We start from the raw sequence: 20,310 nt of genomic DNA, 5'->3' as shown, positions 1-20,310 counted from the left end.
TTTTTCTTACCTTGCCTGCCTAGCTTATACATGTTCGGCCCGTAATGTGAGTGTGACTCCTTTCGATGTGATTCTATCAGTATAAACCTCCGCAATGGCCTGACGTATTCGGCTTTTCTTGCTGCATATGAGGATCTATCAGATAGGGCAGATGATTTATTCTAGAGGACTGTAAGCGTTCTATCCATAAAGGCATTTGAACTCCGCTTAATTTTGCGTGCAGGTCATGTGATCGCGCAATACACGCTTCCTGTTCTCGAGGCGGATCGGTCACATCTAACTATCAGCTCCGCGAGAGACACCTCAGAAGTGCCGGCGAAGCTGAGTATACGGAATCCATGAACCACTGTGACATCAATACGACTCCTCCTTTTCATACCTCCTTTTCATACCTCTCACCATTAACTCGTTCTCCAAGGAGAGGTTCTGCATTCGAATTTCGAACCTGGCCCGGGTACAAACGTGAAATGGACAACCTCGAACGCGTTCGACTACATTCAGTGGTGATGTCGCCCTATTGCAGTCAGGACTTTTTGGCTTTGTGGAATTGGGCCTGCTGATTATAACGTATCAAGACGTACCAACTTTTTGCGACGAGGAGGATTGTGTAAAGTAGTGAACACAAGTACCAAGAGGATGGCACGAGCTGTGATGTATAACATGAAAAATAACGCATATATCGTGTCGAACACCGCATCTAGTGTGTCCAAGACGCTCAAGAACAATACCGTGACGATGCTAAGCTAGAATGTGTGATGGCACTGATGCGCCATAGCGCCTGTTCCTTGTATGTGAGAAAGATCAAAAATGCCAAAGATGGCGGCTATAGGCAATTCAGCAAGCCGAAAATATGTCCGTCGCTTCGAGTTTGAATGTAGGAACTCGGAGCTTTCGAAATGTGCGATTTTCAGCCCAGCCTATCAGCTCTATAGTTGAGCAGAAGACTCGATGCAAGATCTGAAGCCGAGCAAATTCGTCTCTGTCATTGACAGTGGACACTAAGGCCAACAGAATCAGCAATGGTATAGTTGTTGAGGCACATACATACTTGATGTGATCGTCTGGCCTCTCGGACTCGTTTGACTTCCAGTACACTGGATGTGGGCATTGCACATTAAGAAGCTTGTCCTATTAGGTAGAACCACCAAAGCGGGTGTTCCCACTTCGAGCTGCGTGGTTTCGAGGCGATAGATGACACGGGTGATGAGCTGCATAACAAACCAGGCCACCTGAAGCATGACCAATCCTTTTGATATCGCATTGCCTTTGCTCTTGTCCTTTCTAAGGATCAATATAGTGAGTTGTGAGACGCAAAGTTTCCAAAAGCACGACTTACCTCCAGGCAAACATGGCATACCCCAATTTCTCGAATCTTGTAACTTGGCGAGCGCTAAGCCGCTGGCGCATAGCCCATGTGATGATTTCAGGAGCGATTAGTGCCATTATCATCATGCCAAGTCGCCGCAGTAGGATACGAAGGGGGCTATGCTTGAGACTCGGGATATTGGGGTGAATGGTTGAAACTATATATGCACGCAAATAGAGCTAGAGATGACGGTCCGTATGGCTCTGGCCGTGAATGATGGGGCTTTAGAACTGTGGTTAGTAGTAACATTTGTTGTATCTGTGATAGGTGCAGCTTGAATCACTCCAATGACGGAGAGGAAGACGCAGGAAAGTACCAAGCACGACATTTTGGGGGTGTGTCGTATATATCCTATTCGCTATTTGCATTTTGAGGTAGACTGGTCTTGAGCGTTCCGAAGTTGACGAAAACAAGATACCCTCGGATCATTCGGCTACCATGTGATATGTCCCAAGGGCCGCGCGGGCCATGGCCTCCGAGTCTGCCCATCCAGCCCTGCTGATGGCAAAACCTGACTCTTCACGCAACTTGAACATTGATATTGCAAATGGCAAATATTATATCAAACGTCACAGAACTCTTGACACAATAATTAGACACGCTGAATGACCGAAGCCCATACCATCGCGTCCGCTGATTTGGTATGCAGTAGAAGAGAGTACTTGATCGATTACCTTTTCTCTAGCCGTTTCACAATCAGACCACGAATGCGATAAACTCTCGATCCTTTGGTTACTCGGCAGTTCGCCAACTGTCCACAATGTCTGTATGAATGTGAGACCGTTTCGAAATACTGCAAGGGAAGATCTCAGGACAGCTGGAGCAACGAAACTGTTAGTGACAAGATAGAATGTCACAAGGAAGTCAGTACCGAATCACTCCCGCTATGAATGTGGGAGCAAAGCTGATTGCTTTGCCCTGATCATCTTTGGCCGAAGAAATATCCAATGTGGCCAACATAGTGACAATAGCAGACCACGTGGAGGAATCAGCGGTATACCGTCCTGATTAAAGCCTACTTGTCAGTGAATCTTCTATAGTATTGAAATGACTTAACGAACCTGGACATCTACGCCGGCCAAGGCCAAAAATGTATTGTGCAGGGTCATCATCTGTCAACCCGCCATCGTTGTTGATGAACCTCTCTGGGATGAAACGAGATGCATCGGAGTACCGCTTTTCATCCCGTGTAATGCCCCTACAACTTTCATGTCAGCGTTACGAAAACTGGGAGATACATATCGAACCATGTGTTGTATGTGATGATTGTGCCTGATGAACGATATAGTGAACAATCATTGTGTTGACGGGACAAAAAAAACAGCGAACCTTTTGGAATAAAATAGCCATTGTATACATCATCACTCGAAGCGGCGTGCGGAACGCCTATGAGATCATCTTCAGCACAGGTAAGATCACTTGACGAGGAAGAATACCGAGGGGTACAACGGGCTCCCATCGTAAAGTCTCTCGCACAATTGCTTCAATGTAGGGTAGTGATGCCTTGTCCTCGAACGTCGGCAGTCGTTCTCTTCCGACCACTGAGTCGATTTCTGCTTGTGCGCGTTTCTGAACATCTGGATATAATACCATGGCCAAAACAAAAACCATCAAAGTCGCCGCAGTCTGTAACGGGGATAAACAGCGGACGACATGATGGGGTTATCTACTCACTGTCTCGTATGAAGCTGTGTGATATTAGTGTATGTCGAGAGCACAGCGTTGCCTGTAGAAAAACTTACTTACCTATAATAGCAGTAGTAGCTGCTTTCTTTAAGGCATTCGAGAATGCAGGTTTGAATGCCTCTTCTTGCGTCTCCATCCGTCGCAAATTTTCAGCGACCATTGAAGATTGAGCGAGGAATGAGCTGTCGGCCTTGGAAAGGATCGAATCAGTGTCTGGGACTAGGTGAAAATAAATACCCACCATGTGCTGTTGCACGTATCGAAATGGCACGTTGGCCATTTCATTCATGCGCTCGGTCGAGGCTCGAGCACCACGCTTGATCGAGGATCCCCAGCACCAGTCAGGTAACTTTAGTACTACATTTCACAAAAGTGCGTGTCGTGTTAATGCTGTCACATCTAAGAAAGTTGAGCTCACAGAAGGGGAATGTCTTGAGCATCAATACTCTCTCCGAGGTGATCAAGGTCAAGCCTGGAATCAGCGCCTTTATCACAATCTGCACCATAGGATCATCACGAGCACTAATATTGTAGTCATATACAGTCGACATCACAACAGACAACGAGAATCTGTGAACGAATCAATGATCATCCAATTTGTAAAAAATAATTTGCTGACGTTGCGAAGTGGTCATGATAATGTTGAGGGTCATCGATTAGGTTGACGACAATCTCAAGAGCCCGCCTGATCTGCATTGGGCGAAATTTTACTGCAGACTCGGGACGGAAAGTTTGATGGAAGAGCCGTCGGCAGAGACGCCATTCATCGCCGTAACCTATAAATGCAAAATTGACCGACAAGCCATATCTAGTACAAGAACCTCAGAGCACTTAAACAGAAGAATACTGAAAGAACGCACGGCTTGACTGTGGCTACGTATGGTCGATCGGAGTAGATACGAGAACGCTTGTCCAATAAGGCTTCTGCGATGTCCTGAGAATTGACCACGACCATTTCCTCGTCTAAACTTCGCACGAAGACCAAATCTCCTGATACAATAGTTTGCATCATGTACGCCCACTACTGACTGTTCACGTACCATACACAGCGCTCCATTCTGTATAAGTCAGCCAAGGCTCCTTAGCGTCGATAGATAAGACGTTCCCTAATAGTGGGAGTGGTACTGGGCCAGGAGGAAGAGGAGGGTTATCCTGTCGTTTCTTGTTGAAGCGCCTAAATGCCTTGACGGCGACAAAGGAAAAAGAAATGCCAGCGAGGAGAATAAGGCGACGATCGACTGCAGAGGCTATGATTCGAGCAGTGGGTTAGCCAATTGCATATTACACAATTGTCCTTTTACTATCCACGCGTACGGAGTAGTATAATCGACGGCGATTATGCAACTTGGCAACGTCCTATCGCCACCATACATACATATTACTTCTGGCGCGAATCTCATCGACTTCTGCAGGGGCGGCAGTCATCAGGAAAACCCTCCGCTACAAATTTAGATTAAGTATATCAAACTTCTCCAATCTGTGATAAAATAGACAACTTAGCGGTTTGGAGAGACTTTTTTTTACTGCCACACGAGGAATTGTTTGTGCATGCTAAATGTGTGATAATTATCTTCAACTTCAGACAAACTTACAACCAAGAATGTTTAGATACAGTCTGAACGCTTATGCCGGGGTTCGAGTTGTTTACATGAACGAATTAGAGTTGATTACAAAAATAGGGTATACATTGACAACCATCACGTGATAAAGTATCACATTGAGTGACTGTAACGGAGCGGATGTGACCTTCACGCGACTTGAACATTAATATTGCAAATGGCTAATATTACCAGATGTTATGGAACTCTTAATACAATAGCTATACACGCGAAGCCCATACCGTTTATCTCTTCTGCCGACCTGGTGTACACTAGCAGGAAGTACTTGGTCAATTACATCACCTTTAGCTGTATCCTAAACCGTTGAGTCACTGATGTGACAAACTGTCAATCATTCTCTCAAAACTCGGCAGTTCGCCAACTGTCCACAAGGTCTGGATGAATGTGAGAACGTCTCGAAATGCTGCAAGGGAACATCTCAGGGGAGCTGAAGTGGCGAAACTGTTAGTGACGAGAGGATAGAATGATACGAGGAAAGTTAAGTACTGAACCATTCCCGTGATGAATTTGGGAGTAAAGCTGATCACTTTGCCCTGGTCATCCTTTGCAGGAGAAATATCCAACGTGGCCAACATGGTCGCAATGGCAGCCCACGCGGAGGAATCAGCAGTATACCGCCCTGATTAAAGCCTACTCGTCAGCGAATCTTTTATAGTATTAAAATAACTTGACGAACCTGGACATATGCGCCGGCCAAAGCCAAAAATGTATTGTGCAGGGTCATCATTTGTTAATGTGCCATCATTGTCGATGAACCTCTCTGGGATGAAACGAGATGCATCGGGGTACCGCTTTTCATCCCGTGTAATGCCCCTACAACTTTCATGTCAGTGTCACAAAAACTGGGAGAAACATATCGAACCATGTGTTATATGTGATGATTGTGCCTGATGGGCGATAAATTGAACAATCATTGTGTTGGATGGACAAAAACAGCGAACCTTTTGGGATAAAATAGCCGTCATATACGTCATCACTCGAAGTGGCATGTGGTACGCCTATGAGATCATCTTCAGCACAGGTCAGATCACTTGGCGGGGAAGAATACCAAGGGGTACAATGGGCTCCCATCGCAAAGTCTCTCGCACAACTGCTTCAATGTAGGGTAGTGATGCCTTGTCCTCGAACGTCGGCAGTCGTTCTCTTCCAACTACTGAGTTGATCTCCGCTTGTGCGCGTTTCTGAACGTCTGGATATAATACCATGGCCAAAACGAAAACCATTAAAGTCGCCGCAGTCTGTAGCGGGGATAAGCAGCGGACAACATGATGGTGTTTTCCACTCACTGTCTGATATGAAGCTGTGTGATATTGGTGTATGTCGAGAGCACAACGTTGCCTGTAGAAAAAATTACTTACCCATAACAGCAGTAGTAGCCGCTTTCTTTAAGGCATTCTCAAATGCAGATTTGAATGACTCTTCTTGCGTCTCCATCCGTCGCAAATTTTCTGTGATCATTGAAGATTGAGCAAGGAACGAGCTGTAGGCCTTGGGAAGGATCGAATCAATGTCTGGGACTAGGTGAAAATAAATCAATACCCACCATGTGCTTTTGCGCATATTGAAGCGGCACGTCGGCCATTTCATTCATGCGCTCGGTCGAGGATCGAGCACTACGCTTGATCGAGGATCCCCAGCACCAGTCAGGTAACTTTAGTACTACATTCCACAAAAGTGCGCGTCGTGTTAATGCTATCACATCTAAGAAAGTTGAGCTTACAGAAGGGGAATGTCTTGAGCATTAATGCTCTCTCTGAGGAAATCAAGCCCGGAATCAGTGCCCTCATCACAATCTGCACCATAGGGTCATCACGAGCACTGATATCGTAGCCATATATAGTTGACATCACAACAGATAACGAGAATCTGTGAACGAGTCAATGATTGTTTAATTTGTAAAAAATAATTTGTTGACGTTGCGAGGTGATCATGATAATGTTGAGGGTCATCGATTAGGTTGACGACAATCTCAAGAGCCCGCCTGATCTGCATTGGGCGGAATTTTACTGCAGATCCAGGACGGAAAGTTTGATGGAAGAGTCGTCGGCAGAGGCGCCATTCATCGCCGTAACCTATGAATGAAAAATTGACCGACAAGCCATATCTACAAGAACCTCAGAGTTCGTAAACAGAAGGATACTGAAAGGACGCACGGCTTGACTGTGGCTACGTATGGTCGATCGGAGTAAATACGAGAACGCTTGTCCAATAAGGCTTCTGCGATGTGCTGAGAATTGACCACAACCATTTCCCCGTCTAGACTTCGCACAAAAACCAAATCTCCTGATACAATAGTTTGCATCATGTACGCCCTCCACTAACTGTTCACGTACCATACACAGCGCTCCATTCTGTATAAGTCAGCCAAGGCTCCTTAGCGTCGATAGATAAGATGTTCCCTAATAGTGGGAGCGGTACTGGGCCAGGAGGAAGAGGAGGGTTATCCTGCCGCTCCTTGATGAAGCGCTTAAATGCTTTGACGGCGACAAAGGAAACAGCAATGCCAGCGAGGAGAATAAGGCGATGATCGACTGTATGGGCCATGATTCGAGCAGTGTGTTAGCCAACTGCATATAACGCAACCGTCCTTTTATCCACACGTACAGAGAAGTAGAATAATCGACGGCGATTATGCAACTCGGCGATGTCCTATCGCCACCATACATACGTATTACTTCTGGCGCAAATCTCATCGACTTCTGCAGGGGCGGCAGTCATCAGGAAAACTCTCTGCTACAAATTTAGATTAAGTATATCAAACTTCTCCAATCTGTGATAAAATAGACAACTTAGCGGTTTGGAGAGACTTTTTTTTACTGCCACACGAGGAATTGTTTGTGCATGCTAAATGAGTGATAATTATCTTCAACTTCAGGCAAACTTACAACCAAGAATGCTTGAATATATAGATACAGTTTGAAGTTTGAACGCCTATGCCGGGGTTCGAGTTGTTTACAAGAACAAATTGGAGTTGATTACAGAAATGGGGTATACAAACATAGCTTACAGGTATTTAGAGCGAAAGACGTTCTACAAACATCACGTGATATCGGTAAAGTGTTGTAAGGTTAAGCATTACGACTCTACGAGTTCCCGGCACTCTAACTTGAACATGACTCGGACTCACATGAGCGATCCGGAATGCCCGTAACAAATCAATGAGGAAACAGGGACAAAATCCGTGGTGAGTGCACTAGTGTCACCACACCTGCCTAGTATGGAGGTGCTCACACCATGTAACGGAGCGGATGTCCTGTCCATTCCATAGCATGTCCTAGGCTGCGGATGCATCCAGCCCTAATGATCGCAAAACTTGACCTTCACGCGACTTGAGCTTGAACATTAATATTGCAAATGGCAAATATTACCAGACGTTACGGAGCTCTTGACACAATAGCTATCCACTCGAAGCCCATACCGTTTATCTTTTGTACACTAGCAAGAAGTACTTGGTCGATTACATCCCCTTTAGCTGTATCCTCGGATGTGACAAACTGTCATTCATTCTTTCCGAACTCGGTAGTTCGCCAACTGTCCACAAGGTCTGGATGAATGTGAGAACGTCTCGAAATGCTGCAAGGGAATATCTCAGGGCAGCTGAAGTGACGAAACTGTTAGTGACGAGAGGATAGAATGACATGAGGAAAGTCAAGTACCGAACCACTCCCGTGATGAATTCGGGAGTAAAGCTGATCACTTTGCCCTGGTCATCCTTTGCAGGAGAAATATCCAACGTGGCCAACATGGTCGCAATGGCAGCCCACGCGGAGGAATCAGCAGTATACCGTCCTGATTAAAGCCTACCTGTCAGCGAATCTTCTAGTATTAAAATAACTTGACGAACCTGGACATATGCGCCGGCCAAGGCCAAAAATGTATTGTGCAGGGTCATCATCTGTCAATGCGCCATCATTGCCGATGAACCTCTCTGGGATGAAACGAGATGCATCGGGGTACCGCTTTTCATCCCGTGTGATGCCCCTACAATCAAGTCAGCGTCACGAAAACTGGGAGAAACATATCGAACCATGTGTTGTATGTGATGATTGTGCCTGATGGACGATACGTTGAATAATCATTGTGCTGAATGGACAAAAACAGCGAACCTTTTGGAATAAAATAACCATCATATACGTCATCACTCGAAGCGGCATGTGGTACGCCTATGATATCATCTTTAGCACAGGCCATATCACTTGGCATGGAAGAATACCAAGGGGTACAACGGGCTCCCATCGCCAAGTCTCTCGCACAACTGCTTCAATGTAGGGTAGGGATGCTCTGTCCTCGAACGTCGGCAGCCGTTCTCTTCCAACCACAGAGTCGATTTCCGCTTGTGCACGTTTCTGAACGTCTGGATATAACACCATGGCCAAAGCGAAAACCATCAAAGTTGCTGCAGACTGTAACGGGGATAAGCAGCGGACAACATGATGGCGTTATCCACTCACCGTTTCATATGAAGCTGTGTGATATTGGTATATGTCGAGAGCACGACGTTGCTTGTGAATAGCTTACTTACCTATAATAGCAGTACTGGCTGCCTTTTTCAAGGCATTCTCAAATGCAGGTTTGAATACGTCCTCTTGCATCTCCATCCGTCGTAAATTTTCTGCAACCATTGAAGATCGAGCGGAAAATGAGCTGTCGGCCTTGACAAAGTCGAATTAATGTCGAGAACTAAGAGAAAACGAATGCCCACCATGTGTTGTTGCACATATCGAAATGGCACGTTGACCATTTCATTAACGCGCTCAGTTGAAGCTCGAGCATCACGCTTGATCGAGGATCCCCAGCACCAGTCAGGTATCTTTAGTACTACATTCCACAAAAGTGCGTGTCATATTAACGCTATCTCATCGAGGAGGATTGAGCTCACAGAAGGGGAACGTCTTGAGCATTAATGCTCTCTCTGGGGTTATCAAAGTCAAGCCCGGAATCAGCGCCTTTATCACAATCTGCACCATAGGATCATCACGGGCACTGATATTGTAGTCATATACTGTTGACATCACAACAGATAACGAGAATCTGTGAACAGGTAAATAGTCGTTCAGTTTGTAAAAATCCTTTGCTAACGTTGCGAAGTGGTCATAGTAATTTTGAGGGTCATCGACTAGGTTGATGACAATCTCAAGAGCCCGCCTGATCTGCATTGAACGAAATTTCGCTGCAGACTCAGAACGGAAGGTTTGGTGGAAGAGTCGTCGGCAGAGACGCCATTCATCGCCGTAACCTATGAATGCAAAGTTGACCGATAATCCATATCTGCAAGAACCTCAGACTGCTAAGTAGAAGAATATTGAAAGAACGCACGGCTCGAGTGTGGCCAGGTATGGTCGATCGGAATAAATCCGAGAACGCTTGTCCAATAAGGCTTCTGCGATTTTCTGAGAATTGACGACGATCATTTCCTCATCTAGGCTTCGCAGGAAGACCAGGTCGCCTGATATAATGATTGCACCACGGATGTCATATACTATCTGTTCACATACCATACGCAGCACTCCATTCGGTGTAAGTCAGCCAAGGTTCCTTAGCGTCAATAGATAGGACGCTCCCTAACAGTGGGAGTGGCACTGGACCAGGAGGAAGAGGAGAGTTATGCCGTCGCTTCTTGATGAACCACCCAAGTGCCTTGACGGCGACAAAGGAAAGAGAAATGCTAGCGAGGATCGCAAGGCGACGATCAACTGCAGGGGCCATGATTCAAGCAGTGGGTTAGCAAGCTGCATATAACGCAACCATCCTTATAACCATAGGGAAGTAGTATAATGGACAGCGATTATGCAACTCGGTAATGTCCTATCGCTATATATAAATGTTGCTTCTTGCACAAATCACATCGACTTCTGCGTGGGCAGCGGATGATCTGGCAAGATCCGATAATCATAGAGGATGTGTGAAAAGGAGAAGACATGCACAAAATCTGAAAAGGGTGTAAGATCGGTGCAATGCATCGCGGGGCATCGTGTTCGAATGAGTTCGCATTTCAGATTTTGCTACGTCCACAAAGTGTCCGCCCATCGCAAATTTGATGTTGTCGGATGAATAGATTACCGCCCATGCAGACATCTTTAGGGTCATCTCTTTACATCCCACATTCCGGAAGAAATCATTTTATGCGCCGTCCACCTAGGCAGGTGGATGATACCGACCCTTGCTCCTTACTGGTCAGGGAGGACATGATTGGCGTTCGATGACTACAGTAGATCTTGACCACGTATGCGAACGAAACCCACAAAAATAGTTGAATGAGAGTTCCTCTGGCGGGGATTGCTATTGAATCTACACGCCTATCTTTTGAGATAGTCACAAAAACTGGTCAAAAAAATGCAGACGACTCATCTTACCGACCTTGCAGTACTCGACAGCTATCCTTGAGCTTGGCTCAACCGTGTAGCGTCACTCTAGAATGTCGGTGTTAAAGCGGTTGAAAACATCAAGGAAAATCATCACACATTCATCGATGGCCTTTCAGTTAATGGAAACCTGCAATTTGAAGGGGTTAGTTTATGATATTCGGGATCGTATTAGTCACCGGGGCATGTTATGCTTCTTTCCGTCCGTTGTCCATGCCAAGCAGGCTTCCCAGCTCGATCATCTTCGCATCCCTTTACCCTAGCGCTTCTTCCATCCTCTTCTCGCAATCTTTGTCTTGTCAAGCAAGGCAAGTTCTCTCTTCCGTGCTCTGAATCACGAAGTTTTTTCCGTCTTCTACCTTTCACCTCAATCGATTGGCGTCTGGATAAAGTACAGACTGTTTATTGAGACGCGAATATGTTAGCATTATCATCGAGACAGGCGCAAATAAAGGCGCAAGTAGGCGACAGGAAAAATACAACAATGACTACTTACCACCAGTAAAACAGCCGGTGACGCGAATGCAGACATCTTGCGTCTCAAAGATGGTTAGCGTTTGGTGATGCAGTCAAGGTCGGACTCCGAGAGATAGCAGAGGCAGGTCGCAGACGGGCTACACGAAAGTTGCGGGAAGCCATACATCATGTATTGGAATGGGGTTCCAGCGCCAGCGCAAAGTTATGAGGTGTGAGTGCAGTTGGAGGTTGGGTACGTGGGCTGCAGGATACTGTAGGGCTGAGATTATTGTTGGGTGTCAGGCGGATGTCACGCATGAGCAAGGTTGAATAAGGGGTCGAACAATACCAGAGCAAAAGACACATTCAACTTCTCTTCCTTTTCGCCCTTTGCAAACTCATACACTTTCCGAGGTATTGCAGTCTCACCCTCGCGCACTTCTTCTGGCCAGACAGCGGTAGAGCTGACTGCAAGCGGGGTGGAGTTGAGCTCGGGCCCAGTATCAACATCGTGGAGTGGCGTCTTTGGCGCAATGACACTAGTAGTTAGGCTCGTGACCAGCCTGGCGTCTAATACCGAGTCCAAGTAGTAGTAGCATTGGACATGATGAAGATAAAAAAAGTGAACTGAACTGAAATGACAAGACTCCAGCTCCTGCATTATTGAACATAGGCTGGAAGATGTCGATGAGTAAGTACTATTCGGAGCTAATGCTGAGCGCCGAACGCCGACTCGGAACTGACCGGTCAAGTTGACAGTCAACAACTACTAGTTTTGTTATTAAACGCACAATGCCACTGCCAGTCATGACAATGTCATCCATGGCCAAGACCTCTCCAGATTCATCATACAGCTCACGATCTTGCTTTGTCGTTCAGTACGTAGACACAACTGTGGACTGCGATAACGGTCTGTCAAATTTGAAACATCGAAAGTTCAAAATAACCCCCATGATGATGATGCCGCATCATACATCAAGCCAAGTTTTAATGTTGCCCCCGCCGTCGTTTCCCCAACGAGTTGGCGAGTCAGATCCATTAATCCAAAGTCCCTTATTGCGATTCGTTAACCCATACTTTGATTATCATGTACTATCGCCCAATCAAATATTTACAATCAACAAGGTAGCTACCGCAAATGATTAGTATGACCACCCTGGTCCATGTTGATCAACTCCAGGTAGCTGTCATGGTCGTATCGCACTGATATAACTTTATGTTTTCGACTCACGTGTGCTCCATTGGCTCAGACAGGTCATGGCACATCTGACCTGCGTCAGTTAGTATGTTCGCCCAAGCCAACTGCCATTTCATAATGCTTATCATCGGTGCTGCTATCTTTGGGTTCGGTTTGATGTCAACTTTGTGAGTTCCCTTAGCAGCGTACAAGACTAACCTCCTTCAAGCCTTCCCATTCAATTATACCTCATATACACATTTACCCATGCTGCAAGCGCAGCTGCTTCTTTGACCTAGCCCTACCCTTGATATTATCGGCGTTCTCTGAACACACCGTGACTATCAGATGTCCCGTTCAATTTTTCGCATTTGTATTCCCTCCCTTTGGACAAAAATGTTGGCTCTACTTGCTTACGGTCGAGGCAGTTCCTCCTTACGGGTCTTGTCATTGTCATCGGGATACCGTTTCCTATCTCGTTGGCGAACGCATACATGCGAACAGTGCTTTCACCCATTGATTTTATTATTTCTATATCTTTCGATGATCACGACAGGCTGATGGATCCCTTCAATACCTGGACCTGACATCATTGCCACACCTCCGTGTATGTTACTATCAAATGGTTGTTCATCACTGACTCGTAAAGATGTACTTTTTCCGACAGGACGTTTGAGAACAAGCGAGGTTCAGGCCAGATCATATGATTATTCCAAAGACCGCATTACTGATGTTAGACGTTCTATAATTTATTCGCAACGAAGCTCGCAAAGTCTAAATCCAGAAAGGTGTCAAACGGATTCAGAGGTAACACTTTTCCGCGATATCAGTGAAACCTTCCCTGCTGCAACCAGGCCACGCCGGTCAACCCCGTCATGCTACTACTGGCAAGTAAAAAATCTATTCGCGGCCATAAGCTTAAATTTGAACCCAAGTTTGAGCTAGTGTGAAACTCAGAATTATGCTACCCTGGCACCTCGGGCATGACATTGACATTTAATGTGATGGGCCACTGATTGATCAATATTAATCTTGTTCGGAGATGATATCATTAATTCCTATGTATATATCTTGTTCGGATGTATAACAATCCAATCGGACGAGGTGGTTGTTAACTTTGCAACTGTGGTAGCGGTGTACCACGCACAATTCACCCTGTGGCACGTGCAACATAATAACGTAATGACAAGACCTCGTCACTCAACATGATGAACAGCGGAGTCAAAAACTTCTTGGTCCTCGCCAATGCCAACGTGAACGCCAACGACGATTTGTCTGCACAAAAGTTAGCGCCTCCGATATCTCTTTGCTTGTCAGGAATACCTGCCATCCGCGCTCATCAAACTCCGAAGTCGAGTTTCATCAGCGCACTGCGGCACGCGCCCTCCGCCACACCAGGCTCCGCTCATCCATCACTTCGCTGCCCTCGTCCTTTTCCGGCGGTTGAAGGTACGCTTTTGGCACACGCGCCTTCATATGACCATTGTCCTTTGCCAAAACCCGCCCAAAGCCCGCCTTCACTCCGCCACTGCCTTCCCTCTGCTTAAGCCCGCCCAGCCTCCGCCAAAGCCCGCCTTCCCTTCGCCAAACTCATTCCGCTGACACGCCGTCACTGTGTTATTTAACATCGACATCTCTATTAACGCAGGTGCGCTCTTCTTTGTGTTCTTTTTTCTTAGAAACAAAAAAGAAAGAAATGCGGCCTAAATCGCATCTCTATGTCACTTCTAGCACGATCGAAACATACGCGGAGAAGTGAAGCCAGTGTCATGATAATCTCTTCTGTCCTTCGCGTACGACCGCGGCTGAAGGTCGCTATTGTCTGCTGCGATCCCCGCCCTTACCACACCACAATAATGAGCAGTTCCTCTTTGAGCGGTCAGCACTATGGTTTAAGTTACTTTCTCTCAAGGCGCACAGCACAACTTGCTCTTCAAGACACAACGTGGCCTCAATAAGTGCTTTGCACACAACCTCGACCGTACCTTCACGTGATGTCCGCCTTCCCATACCATACTACATACACCATTTTGGCCCTTCCGGAGTTCTCCACAACCTCCAACACCTCTCACTGCAGGGTATAGCACGGGTATATCCGTATTCACCCACGGTATAGCAACTTACCCGCAGTATCGCATTTACCTTCCGGTACACATAAGTTACAACAAATAGCAACAATATGTAGGTCTGATAACCCTTGGTCCTGGAAGCGGCGGACACCTCCAGAAGTGAGTTCACATTTATGTGCCCTGCAAGGGAGCAAGTGGACCAGACGACCATTGTTATACTCAACAGTTACAGCGTCAAGTTTAAAAACTGAATAGATTGCTGAATGCCAAGTTTTCTTCTGTGAGTGAAAATCAATCAAGGTCCACGCAAACGCGAGCAATAAGTTCACACACTTAGATGAGCTTTATCATCCTGTTCGGCATGATGCTACAAAGCGAACTTTAATAATTGCCTGGAAGAACCTAAGAGACATGTGCGTTATCAGAAAGGACACCAGCTCGTCCAACTTAGTGCCGAGAAAGTTTACCCTGCGGGACTTGCCAGGACTAATCCCAATCTCCAAAAGCGTTCAAGCTAAATTTAGCTTAGGCTTCGTTGGAAAATTTAGTGTAGAGCCCGAAATCACTCATTCCACTTTCAAAAGCTGTGACCGGGCCATTGTGGAGTCTGATTTATGACCACTGTGTTCTCGAGATGGAAGAATATGAACTGGTAAGCGAACAATAGGATCGAAGCAATGGGTCACCGTTGCAGTCAATGACCTCCGAAAAATAAGGATCGTGGATCCTTGTCACGTCCAACCGGACTCCAACGTATAACACCGCGGAGACGATTCGGGGATGGTGCAGTTACCCGTGAACATGCCCGTGGCCCCCATACCCGTGCTATACCCTACCTCTCAGCACCTCGCCACCTTCTAAATCCGACATGCGTACATTGCTAGGTTCTAACAGCCGATTTTTTTTTTTTACTAACGCTTCATTCTCATGTCTGCCGTGCGTACTTCCATGCGCGGCATCCATATCTTAATTTGGTCGTATCTCGTGGGACGTAAGCATGTGCTAACCAACAATCTTTCTCGCTCTCCGCACGAAGTTTGCTCGATGTTGGGTGGTGTGCGGATAATACTTTTTCATTGCTTTAATTTTATTCTATCTGCGCATCCGTGGGTAGTTCATACGTTTGATTGTAGACCTTCTACATAATGAATGAGAACGCGTGACAGTGTTGGTGAATACAACTAATGTAAAGTATAAGGGGGACAACACGCATTTAACATGCTTCTAATTCGTAACATTCAAAATACTTTATTTAGCGAGCAACATGCAACTGGGCCTAGCGCGTGATGCAGGAGGACGCAGGTTGGAGGTTAGGTGTGGTCAGACGCACGATGACAAGTCACTTGCTTCACCTTCAAGCAGGAAATACCGCGTGGTGTTGGAGGTCTTCATCTCTGCCGTAAGTGACGTCACACACACCTCATTCATTTAACAGTGGAAAATACCTCACCGGACGCCGTTGGAAGTTTTGACTTTTGTTTCAAGTGACGTAACGCACATACCTCATTTTTGTCATTTTGGAGCCGAAGTATTTCGGAAAGGTAAGAGCGCACCTGCAACTCGCCGTGCGCAGCTTCCTCCACATTCTGAGATGGTTGCCATCCAACGAGACGTACAAACACAGAAGACAGGGCTGGAAAATGGAAGTTGTTCGAGAGAACTTTCGCATCAAACGTCAGTTGTTCGTCGTACGTTGATGTTGAAACATAGGGAGGCACCTATTTCCTGTGGCGAGTGTCAAGCTCAGATATTCGGCTTATCACAAAGCGTCCAAACCAGTGCCTGTATGAGCAGGGTAACGATGCGATAAAACAGCAAACCTTCCTGCATTATGTTTCGAACCTCTGACCAAACAGCGGCCCCATTAACGAAATCTTGTATCTAGAAGTTCGGTCGAGTCCGATGTCAATATGAACGGCAGAAGCACTAATAATGGCTGCCTCAATTTTGAGCCTAGTGATATCAAGGATGATGTCATTCAAAGTTTGTTCGACGTTCCACTCACTTTACTAAACCTAGTGCCCGATTCAGTGTAGCCTCCATGGTGACTCGGAAAGGACGCTTTCCGATAGAGTTAAAAGGCTGCTAATCTGCACATGGAACAGCACTTGCCTAGACCTCGATACACATCGACATGATCGCTCGAGTCTTCACGATTTTCGTTATCTCCCTTCTCCTTTCACAAGCTGGCTATGTTATGGCTGCTGCCATTGCTGCTGCTAACACGACCTCATCTAATTCAAATACTTGTGGTGATGGCAAGCTTCTTTGCTGCATGGAGGTAAGAGAGATTCATAAACGTAGAAAGACACCTGTGCTTACCTGTGTTGCAAAAGGATGCTTCGCAACCGGGGAATGTTAATGATGAGCAGTGCGACAGCTGCTCAGGGGATTGCTCAAGTGGCTATTTACCATCTTGTTGCTACGTCGTAAACACGGTGGTGAGCATCACCACTCAACTCAACAGCTCGGTCAATCTCGATCTTTAACAGGACTATTATTACTGCAACGCGACTGCGTCAGGTTAGCAGTATGGTTGTTAAGTGATTTGAAGCACGGTACCTGAAGGACATTGACTGGGTTAGATTTTCGAACGGATTATACCATAGATTTGTATTGAATGTATAACATGCCACCGCGCAAATAATGTATCAAATCTTGTCACCATTCAATACTCAATTTGAGGTCTTGAAACGTTCCACCGATAAGCACGCCGTGATATAACATGATGAGGACTCACGATATGGGTCATTGAAACTATGCCTTGTGTGGCGCAGGGCGGCCGCAGGCTACGTGGAATCTCGTTATATTTCATCCACTAGTCTCAATGAGTGAAAGGCGCATCAGGTGGAATGGTGGAATGGAACACAAGTCAGGCCACCAGATAATGAACGAATGAGAAGATTATTAGAGTAATATATACTAGTAGAGCATCACAACGATGGATGTCGATGACTAGTCGACTTCCGTAGGCAATAATGCGGCCTGTATGCGGGTTTCGGCACCGAACTCTGCTCGAAAAGGCAACTGCTCGTCACGAAGGCCTCCCGCTTACTTAAGTCAATGACGAATACATGCCGACGCAGACACACTACTGCTGGCGAGTGTCAGTAATACCGCAAAGGGGGCGGGACATCTGGCAAGCTGCAGTTGCTCCTTGATGCATGTTTCTTCTATTACTCTTCCTTAACACATAAGGATCGCATATCCTCTACGCCCCGATCACAACTTCAAAACGAAACGCACGGATCTAGCGCCGACGTCCACGCGACTCCATCATCGTTTTCAACTCTCAAACCGTTACAATCGCTACTTACACCAAACCCTCGCCATTATCGATCCTTAGACCCTATCATTTCGCACTAGCCCACCCTGTCAGGTTCAAAGCCACTCACTTTCTGCCTCCGTTTCACCTAATTTTCGGCCTGACCGCACCTGAGGACCCTTACCGTTTCTCATTTGTATACAGCACATGCACTCTGATATCGACAGCGAATGTACTCAGTTTTCCCCGCACAAAAGTACTACTCAGAGTTTTTTTTTGTAGATCCATGCTACTACAGCCATCGGGAGGACAGTAGACCAGTGAAGGTATGGTGTCATGGTCTCTTCAGCGTCCTCAGTTGCTAATTTAAATCTAAATTGTGCTTGCTCGTGCTGACGAGCCTGGGTGCCAAGCTTGCAGCATGTGTCAATCACTCTCCGAATTCAAGTTTTTCCCTCCCTGCCATCGTCCGAGCTCTACCCTTAAGCTTCAACACCGGTTCAACACTATCCTCTCGCTTTGCAGATGACTTTCCTCCTTTTTGCACGTATACGACTTTTCCGGGGCTTTGCCTTCTCCGTTTCGCAAACTAAACATATACGAAGAATTATATTCAGCATTATAAAATATTGTTATTGTGCTGTAGTTGTTCTCGAACTGAAGGTTGCCAGCATTCTCAGACCTTACTGAAGTCATGTTTTTTTGTTGAATCCAATAGATCTGCTTGACAAAAATCGTGATACTGCAATATGTGCTCATCACAGAGCAGACTACGAAAAAAAATACACCAGCATGACTGTTAAAATAGAAGAAATTGAGCTTGTGAGCACTGAGTCCGAGCATGAGGGCTATCGCCGGCAAAATTATGAGATCATCTAACCGGCTACACTTTAAAAGTTAAGTCTTGATGAATTCTGACATAGCAGAACGTTTTTCCGACCAACACATTAGTAGTAATACGCGAAGCGAGTAGCTTCCGAGCCGATTTGGCGTCCGGTTGCTAGCCACAATAATGCTGAAGCGAGCATCTCCCGGTCGGGATTACAGTTCGATGACCCGATAGCGAACGGGATCGCATGTCAGTGCTTCACTTTATGATCCGAGTGGTACATCAATTCGCGACCGAAATTCAGCCACGTCGATAGAGTTCAAACTTAGTACTCACGACGAAGGCCGTCCCTGTGATTGATTAGCCTAGGATCTGTGACTAGTATGCGATACGGACTCGATGCTAGGCTCTGGATCGATGTCCACCAGCGGAGGGGGTGACAAGCCACTTTCTCTTATTCAGCAAAGCTCATCGCTGACACGGATCGAGGGATGATCATGGGTGTGTTCATTCGCCGGTTGGTTGATGCAAAAATCAGGTAGTAAACATGCATTAAAGGAATATCTAAAAGGTCGATGCGCATGTATGGCAGAGCGGCCTGATAGAATTGGACGCCTCCACATGAAGCTCAGAAGGGTATTTCTCTTCAGGAAAACCTGCAGCGTCAATCTTTCATTATCAACCTCCCTGGGGTTACGACACATACCCATCATGACCATGATTCCACAGATGAGACGGGGGCGTTCCAAGAGCCCAAGACCACTCGTGACCAACTAGCCAACAACGTTAAGTGCATGAATGCAAATCAGGTCGCTGACTTACCAAGTTGATGATGTGAAGCTTCATGAAAACGTCCCCGGGGCACTTGCCTAAGTTGTTTTCCAGTACCTTCAAAATCGCTAGCATACCATGTGAAACCACCACATGCACGAGCAAATCTGTGTTCTGTCACGATATCGATCTACAGATGCATCAAACTATACAACATGGAGTTTAATTGAACCGACCAGTTGATCGCAAGCATCAAGTTTGAAGACAGGCACCGATGGTGTCAGTTCATCGAAGAGTTGGTGCAATTGCACAACCGGGCATTCTTGTCACGTTGAAGATCGGTATCAAGGCCATCTTCAACAAAACCCTCGTCGATCTGAGGGATTTAGTCAGCCAGTATCATGGATGATTTTTTTCGGTCGTGTTCAATGGCTCCTTTGAACAAGCAGCAATGATTCAAAAATGTAAGTACTTGCGAGTGATCGGTGCACATGAACCAATGAAAAAAAAATACCTAGGTCACGGTTGCACAAGTTTGCAAGCTGGGCGATGAGAAAACGAGCACTAACATTGGATACTAGTGGCTTGGTCGAGACCGTGAGCATGTTCAGGGGAAACACGCGAGTATGGTGACACCATAGTTTAATGCTAAGGTTTTATTCCTTGGACATCCTGGATCTTGAAGGGAGCGAAACCAAAAAAGTACACCA

At 46.2% G+C, this 20,310-nt stretch overlaps 8 protein-coding genes across 8 annotated transcripts; 1 reads left to right on the top strand and 7 right to left on the bottom strand.

Moving 5' to 3' along the window:
* Positions 1–697: 697 nt before the first annotated feature.
* On the bottom strand, positions 698–1,885 carry EDB93DRAFT_836599 (uncharacterized protein). The gene is made up of 3 exons (XM_041457649.1): positions 1,337–1,885; positions 1,049–1,281; positions 698–998 (listed from the first exon to the last, which is right to left on the bottom strand). The coding sequence occupies exons 1-3, from the start codon at positions 1,450–1,452 to the stop codon at positions 835–837; spliced, it is 513 nt and encodes a 170-aa protein (XP_041303596.1). The 5' UTR covers positions 1,453–1,885; the 3' UTR covers positions 698–834.
* Positions 1,886–1,893: 8 nt separating this feature from the next.
* Positions 1,894–3,394, bottom strand: EDB93DRAFT_1171861 (cytochrome P450). Its single transcript, XM_041450373.1, has 9 exons — positions 3,294–3,394; positions 3,113–3,242; positions 2,803–2,943; positions 2,696–2,752; positions 2,614–2,638; positions 2,428–2,564; positions 2,238–2,370; positions 2,099–2,183; positions 1,894–1,989 (listed from the first exon to the last, which is right to left on the bottom strand). The coding sequence occupies exons 1-8, from the start codon at positions 3,330–3,332 to the stop codon at positions 2,099–2,101; spliced, it is 747 nt and encodes a 248-aa protein (XP_041303595.1). The 5' UTR covers positions 3,333–3,394; the 3' UTR covers positions 1,894–1,989.
* EDB93DRAFT_836923 (cytochrome P450) lies at positions 3,108–4,223 on the bottom strand. Its single transcript, XM_041457651.1, has 5 exons — positions 4,093–4,223; positions 3,913–4,042; positions 3,672–3,860; positions 3,294–3,622; positions 3,108–3,242 (listed from the first exon to the last, which is right to left on the bottom strand). Exons 2-4 carry the CDS (start codon positions 4,005–4,007, stop codon positions 3,394–3,396), a joined length of 513 nt encoding a protein of 170 aa, XP_041303594.1. The 5' UTR covers positions 4,008–4,042; positions 4,093–4,223; the 3' UTR covers positions 3,108–3,242; positions 3,294–3,393.
* A 585-nt stretch (positions 4,224–4,808) lies between these two features.
* On the bottom strand, positions 4,809–6,105 carry EDB93DRAFT_1171851 (cytochrome P450; the record flags this gene model as incomplete). Its single annotated transcript, XM_041450372.1, is given in 9 exon segments — positions 4,809–4,904; positions 4,918–4,974; positions 4,985–5,098; positions 5,158–5,290; positions 5,348–5,484; positions 5,534–5,558; positions 5,613–5,669; positions 5,720–5,909; positions 6,037–6,105. The coding sequence occupies 7 exon segments, from the start codon at positions 6,103–6,105 to the stop codon at positions 5,011–5,013; spliced, it is 699 nt and encodes a 232-aa protein (XP_041303593.1). The 3' UTR covers positions 4,809–4,904; positions 4,918–4,974; positions 4,985–5,010.
* Positions 6,106–6,371: 266 nt separating this feature from the next.
* Positions 6,372–7,150, bottom strand: EDB93DRAFT_837306 (uncharacterized protein). Its single transcript, XM_041457652.1, has 3 exons — positions 7,005–7,150; positions 6,825–6,954; positions 6,372–6,775 (listed from the first exon to the last, which is right to left on the bottom strand). The coding sequence occupies exons 2-3, from the start codon at positions 6,917–6,919 to the stop codon at positions 6,481–6,483; spliced, it is 390 nt and encodes a 129-aa protein (XP_041303592.1). The 5' UTR covers positions 6,920–6,954; positions 7,005–7,150; the 3' UTR covers positions 6,372–6,480.
* An 881-nt stretch (positions 7,151–8,031) lies between these two features.
* On the bottom strand, positions 8,032–10,727 carry EDB93DRAFT_836606 (cytochrome P450). Its single transcript, XM_041457650.1, has 13 exons — positions 10,167–10,727; positions 9,988–10,117; positions 9,751–9,939; positions 9,551–9,702; positions 9,374–9,489; positions 9,194–9,323; positions 9,123–9,136; positions 8,885–9,074; positions 8,778–8,834; positions 8,699–8,723; positions 8,516–8,652; positions 8,328–8,460; positions 8,032–8,268 (listed from the first exon to the last, which is right to left on the bottom strand). The coding sequence occupies exons 1-13, from the start codon at positions 10,375–10,377 to the stop codon at positions 8,169–8,171; spliced, it is 1,584 nt and encodes a 527-aa protein (XP_041303591.1). The 5' UTR covers positions 10,378–10,727; the 3' UTR covers positions 8,032–8,168.
* A 4,935-nt stretch (positions 10,728–15,662) lies between these two features.
* On the top strand, positions 15,663–16,583 carry EDB93DRAFT_1107232 (uncharacterized protein; the record flags this gene model as incomplete). The annotated part of the gene is made up of 4 exons (XM_041447700.1): positions 15,663–15,726; positions 15,992–16,134; positions 16,277–16,423; positions 16,446–16,583. 4 exons carry the CDS (start codon positions 15,663–15,665, stop codon positions 16,581–16,583), a joined length of 492 nt encoding a protein of 163 aa, XP_041303590.1.
* A 1,847-nt stretch (positions 16,584–18,430) lies between these two features.
* Positions 18,431–20,205, bottom strand: EDB93DRAFT_1107231 (uncharacterized protein; the record flags this gene model as incomplete). The annotated part of the gene is made up of 6 exons (XM_041447699.1): positions 18,431–18,589; positions 18,688–18,770; positions 19,536–19,602; positions 19,652–19,774; positions 19,837–19,922; positions 20,115–20,205. 6 exons carry the CDS (start codon positions 20,203–20,205, stop codon positions 18,431–18,433), a joined length of 609 nt encoding a protein of 202 aa, XP_041303589.1.
* Between the last annotated feature and the right edge of the window lie 105 nt (positions 20,206–20,310).

Source organism: Suillus bovinus, assembly GCF_016758785.1.
Source record: "Suillus bovinus strain UH-Sbo-P2 chromosome Unknown EDB93scaffold_73, whole genome shotgun sequence".
Lineage (NCBI taxonomy): Eukaryota > Fungi > Basidiomycota > Agaricomycetes > Boletales > Suillaceae > Suillus > Suillus bovinus.
Note: the sequence above shows the minus strand (reverse complement) of the source record. Positions and strands in the feature narration are given on the sequence as shown.

Excerpts from the sequence above, each read along its gene's own strand:
- EDB93DRAFT_836599 (XM_041457649.1), bottom strand. The coding sequence starts at position 1,452 with ATGATGATAATGGCACTAATCGCTCCTGAAATCATCACATGGGCTATG. Across the intron at positions 1,282-1,336 it reads TATGCCATGTTTGCCTGGAG|AAAGGACAAGAGCAAAGGCA; the intron begins GTAAGTCGTGCT and ends ATTGATCCTTAG. Across the intron at positions 999-1,048 it reads AGGCCAGACGATCACATCAA|TGTCCACTGTCAATGACAGA; the intron begins GTATGTATGTGC and ends TGTTGGCCTTAG.
- EDB93DRAFT_836923 (XM_041457651.1), bottom strand. The coding sequence starts at position 4,007 with ATGGTCGTGGTCAATTCTCAGGACATCGCAGAAGCCTTATTGGACAAG. Across the intron at positions 3,861-3,912 it reads TACGTAGCCACAGTCAAGCC|ATATGGCTTGTCGGTCAATT; the intron begins GTGCGTTCTTTC and ends TTCTTGTACTAG. Across the intron at positions 3,623-3,671 it reads TATCATGACCACTTCGCAAC|ATTCTCGTTGTCTGTTGTGA; the intron begins GTCAGCAAATTA and ends ATTCGTTCACAG.
- EDB93DRAFT_836606 (XM_041457650.1), bottom strand. The coding sequence starts at position 10,377 with ATGGCCCCTGCAGTTGATCGTCGCCTTGCGATCCTCGCTAGCATTTCT. Across the intron at positions 10,118-10,166 it reads CGAATGGAGTGCTGCGTATG|GCGACCTGGTCTTCCTGCGA; the intron begins GTATGTGAACAG and ends TCATTATATCAG. Across the intron at positions 8,724-8,777 it reads TGGTTATTTTATTCCAAAAG|GCACAATCATCACATACAAC; the intron begins GTTCGCTGTTTT and ends ATCGTCCATCAG.
- EDB93DRAFT_1171861 (XM_041450373.1), bottom strand. The coding sequence starts at position 3,332 with ATGGCCAACGTGCCATTTCGATACGTGCAACAGCACATG. Across the intron at positions 2,944-3,112 it reads AGCTACTACTGCTATTATAG|ATGTTCAGAAACGCGCACAA; the intron begins GTAAGTAAGTTT and ends TATTATATCCAG. Across the intron at positions 2,184-2,237 it reads TTCATAGCGGGAGTGATTCG|CTGTCCTGAGATCTTCCCTT; the intron begins GTACTGACTTCC and ends TCGTTGCTCCAG.
- EDB93DRAFT_837306 (XM_041457652.1), bottom strand. The coding sequence starts at position 6,919 with ATGGTTGTGGTCAATTCTCAGCACATCGCAGAAGCCTTATTGGACAAG. Across the intron at positions 6,776-6,824 it reads TACGTAGCCACAGTCAAGCC|ATATGGCTTGTCGGTCAATT; the intron begins GTGCGTCCTTTC and ends AGGTTCTTGTAG.